Here is a 4,448-nt window from a genome sequence, read left to right on the forward strand (position 1 = left end):
CTCATCCTCTAGGGACGAGACAGGTGTTGGTGGTAGATCTCTGATATATCCCATCCATGCAATTTCTTCTCTGATAGACCTTGCTGTCTGTCTTGTCCTGGAAGTTCTGTCTGTCTGGAAGTCTGTCCTGTCCTGTTCCCTGTCTGGAAGTGCTGTCTTGGAAGTCTGTCTGGAAGTCTGTCTGGAAGTCTGTCTGTCTGGAATCCTGTCTGTCCTGGAAGTCTTGTCTGTTGGAAGTCTGTCTGTCTGGAAGTCTGTCTGGAAGTTCTGTCTGCAGAGTCTGTCTGGATAGTCTGTCTGGAAAGTCTGTCTGTCTGTCTGTCTGGGAAGTCTTCTGGACGTCTGTCGTGTCTGTCTGTCTGTCTGTCTGTCTGTCGTCGTCTGTCTGTGCTGGAAGTCTGTCTGTCTGGAAAAGTCTGTCTGTCTGTCTGTCTGTTGTTCTGGGAAGTCTGTCTGTCTGTCTGGAAGTCTGTCCGTGCTCAGACGTCCGTTGCGCGTGCTGACTGTGATTTACACCATTAACACATTCTATCAGGTACAGTAACTACCTCCTCACTCTTCAAGAGTGTGTGTGGTGTGTGGTGGTGGGTGACAGAGAGGCTGAGAGTTTTGCTGTGAGACGGCTTTATGGAATGAAATATAAAGTTAAATATGAGCCTGCTGGGTAAACAGCAGCTGGAAGCCGTTTGGAGATAGATTTAGAGGAAGTGTGTGTGTGTGATCCATAGTGTGTGTGTGTGTGATACCATAGTGTGTGATACATAGTGTGTGTGTGTGTGTGTGATATCATAGTCGTGTGTGTGTGTGATCCAAGTGTGATCGATGCTGATACCATAGTGTGTGGGTGGGTTTTGGTGGGAATTTTACCATAGTGTGTGTGTGTGTATACCATACGTGTGGTGTGTGAATAATGTGTGTGTGTGGTGTGTGTGTGATACTAAGTGTGTGTGTGTGTGTGTTGTGTGTGTGTGTGTGTGTGTGATAACCATAAAGTTTGGGGTTGGTGTGTGTGCTGTGATACCATAGTGTGTGTGTGTGTGTGTGTACCCTAAGGTGATATACATGTGTGTGTGTGATTGTGTGACCACTAGTGTGGTGTGTTGTACTGTGTGAACCATGTGTGTATGTGTGTGTGATACATAGTGGTGTGTGTGGTATGTGTATACCATAGTGTGTGTGTGTGTGATACACATAGTGTGTGGTGTGTGTTGATACCATAAGTGGTGGTGTGTGTGATACCGATAGTGTGTGTGTGTGATAACCCATGTGTTTACCGGTTGTGTTGTGGTGTGTGTGGATACCTAGGTGTGTGGTCCATGTGTGTGTTATGTGTCGTGTGTGTGAATACCAAGTGTGTGTGTGTGGTGATACCAAGTGTCCTGTGTGTGACCATAATGTGGTGTGTATCCAAGTGTGTGTGATAACCATAGTGTGTGTGTGTGTGGACTAGTGTTTGTTAACCATAGTGTGTTGTAACCAGGACTACTGAATAGAAGCTGATAGAAAACACCAGTTCGCTAATGGTAGTTCGTAGCATGTTACTGGCAGTCCCTGTAACACACACAGGCGAGATCACAGGCACGTTCCTAATGACACCACCCGGTGTGTGTGCGCGTGTGTGTCTAGTCCGATAGGCTACAGCTGCTTGGCCTAGTGGTTGCCCTCGGGAAACCAGAGTCTCGATAAACACCAGCAGAGGATTTGATTGATCTCTGGCTCTACCCGCCTTCTCGGCACCTACCGCTACTACCGCCGCCTCTCTCTGCTAACCTACGCCGCTCTCCTCGGCTACTACCGCTACCTGTACGCGCCTCTCCTCGGTACCTACCGCGTCGTCCTCGCCTTACCTAACGCCGCCTCCTCGGCTACCTACCGCCGCCTCTCCTCGGCTACCTAGCCGCCTCTCCTCGGCTTACCTACCGCCGCCTCTCCTCGGCTACCTACCGCCGCCTCTCCTCGGCTACTACCGCCGTCCCTCCTCGGCTACCTACCGCCTGGCCTCTCCTGCGCTACCTACGCCGTCTCTCCTCGCCACCTACCGCGCCTCTCCTCGGCTACCTACCGCCGCCTTCCTCGCTACCTACCGCCGCCTCCCTCGGCTACCTACCGCCGCCTCTCTCTCGGCTACCTCCGGCTCGGCCCGCCTCTCCCGGCTACCTACCGCCGCCTTCCTCGCTACCTACCGCAAACGTTACGCCTCTCCTCAGGCTACTACCGCCGCTCTCCTCCGGCTACTACCGCCGCCTCTCCTCGGCTACCTACCGCCGCCTCTCCTCAGGCTACTATCCGCCTCTCTCCTCCGCTACTCTAACCGCGCCTCTCCTCGGCCTACCTACGCCGCCTCTCTCGGCTACTACCCTACCTAGCCCGCCGTCTCCTCCTCGGCTACCTACCGCTACCTACGCCGTCCTCCTCGGCTACTCCTCCGCCTCTTCCTCGGCTACCACGCCGCCTCTTCCCGCTACCTACCGCCGCCCTCTCTCGGCTTCCTACCCTACGTCCTGCTGCCTCCTCCTGGCTACCTCTACCGCCCGCCTCTCCTCGGGCTACCTACCGTACCTACCGCCGTCTCTCCTCGGTACCTACCGCCCGCTCTCCTCGGTACCTACCGGCTCTCTCGGCTACCTACCGCCGCCTCTCCTTGGCTACCTACCGCCGCCTCTTCCTCGGCTACCTACCGCCGCCTCTCCTCGCCCTCTCCCTCGCTCCTACCGGCCTCTCCTCGTCTCCTGGCTACTCTCCGCTACCTACCGCCGCCCCTCGGCTACCCTACCGCCTGCCCCTCGGCTACTACGCTACCTACCGCCGTCTCTCCTCGGCTACCTACCGCCGCCTCTCCTCGTTACCTACCGCCCGCCTCTCCTCGGCTACCTAGCCGCCGCCTCTCCTTGGCTACCTACCGCCGCTCTCTCGGCTACCTACCAGCCGCCTCTTCCTCGCCTCTCCTCGGCTTACCTACCGCCGCTCTCCTCGCCTCTCCTCGGCTACTACCGCTACCTACCGCCGCCCTTCCTCGGCTACCTACCGCCGCCTCTCCTCGCTAACCTACCGCCGCCTTTCTCGGCACCTAGCCGCCTCTCCCGGCTACCTACCGCTACCTACCGCCTCTCTCTCAGCTACCTACCGCCGCTCTCCTCGGCTACTACCGCCGCTCTCCTCGGCTCCTACCTACCGCTACCTACCTCGCCGCCTCTCCTAGCTACCTACCGCCGTCTCTCCTCGGCTACCTACCCTGCCCGCTCTACTCCTCGGGCACTACCGCCGCCTCTCCTCGGCTACCTACCGCCGCCTCTCTCCTCGGCTACCTACCGCCACCTACCGCCCGCTCTCCTCGGCTACCTACCGCGCGCCTCTCCTCGGCTATCTACCGCCGCCTCCTCGGCTACCTACCACCTACCTACCGCCGGCCTTCTCCTCGGCTACCTACCGCCGCCTCCTCGGTCTACCTACCGCCGCCCTCCTCGGCTACCTACCGCCGCCTCTCCTCGGCTACCTACCGCCGCCTCTCCTCGGCTACCTACCGCCGCCTCCTCGGCTACCTACCGGCCGCCCTCCTCGGCTACCTACCGCCGCCTCCTCCTCGGCTACCTACCGCGCCTCTCCTCGCGCCTGGCTACCTACCGCCGCCTTCTCCTCGGTACTACCGCCGTCTCTCCTCAGCCTACCTACGCCGCCTCTCCTCAGCTACCACTACCGCCGCCTCTCCTCGGGCTACCTACGCCGCCCCTCCTCGGCTACCTACGCCGCTCTCCTCGGCTACCTACCGCCGCCCCTCCTCAGCTACTTCCGCCGTATGTGGACACTGTCATTGAACATCTCATTCCAAAATCATGGGTATTAATATGGAGTTGGTTCCCCCTTTGCTGCTATAACAGCCTCCACTCTTCTGGGAAGGCTTTCCWCTAGATGTTGGAACATTGCTGWGGGGACTTGCTTCCATTCAYKCACAAGAGKATTAGTGAGGTCGGGCACTGATGTTGGGCTCACAGTCGGCGTTCCAATTCATCCCAAAAGTGTTAGATGGGGTTGAGGTCAGGGCTCTGTGCAGGCCAGTAGAGGTTCTTCCACACCAATCTCAACAAACCATTTCTGTATGGACCTCGCTTTGTGCACGGGAGCATTGTRATGCTGAAACAGGAAAGGGCCTTCCCCAAACTGTTGCCACYAAGTTGGAAGCACAGKATCATCTAGAATATCATTGTATGTTGTAGGGTTAAGATTTCCCTTCACTGGAACTAAGGGGCCTGAACCATGAAAATCATCCCCAGACCATTATTCCTCCTCCACCAAACTTTACAGTTGGCACTATGCAGTGGGGCAGGTAGCGTTCTCCTYGCATCGGCCAAACCCATATTTGCACTTAATTTCCAKTGCRCCAGAGTCCAATGGCGGCGAMCTTTACACCACTCRAGCCYARGCTTGGCATTGCYCATGGTGATCTTAGGCTT

General features: G+C 57.0%; 1 protein-coding gene across 1 annotated transcript; it reads left to right on the forward strand.

The window, feature by feature from the left end:
* Positions 1-1,897: 1,897 nt before the first annotated feature.
* On the forward strand, positions 1,898-3,791 carry LOC112079268 (uncharacterized; the record flags this gene model as incomplete). The annotated part of the gene is made up of 1 exon (XM_024145263.1): positions 1,898-3,791. A coding segment is annotated over one exon (1,894 nt), but the record flags the coding sequence as incomplete, so codon positions are not given.
* Between the last annotated feature and the right edge of the window lie 657 nt (positions 3,792-4,448).

Source organism: Salvelinus sp. IW2-2015, unplaced genomic scaffold, assembly GCF_002910315.2.
Source record: "Salvelinus sp. IW2-2015 unplaced genomic scaffold, ASM291031v2 Un_scaffold7453, whole genome shotgun sequence".
NCBI classification, from domain to species: Eukaryota; Metazoa; Chordata; class Actinopteri; order Salmoniformes; family Salmonidae; genus Salvelinus; species Salvelinus sp. IW2-2015.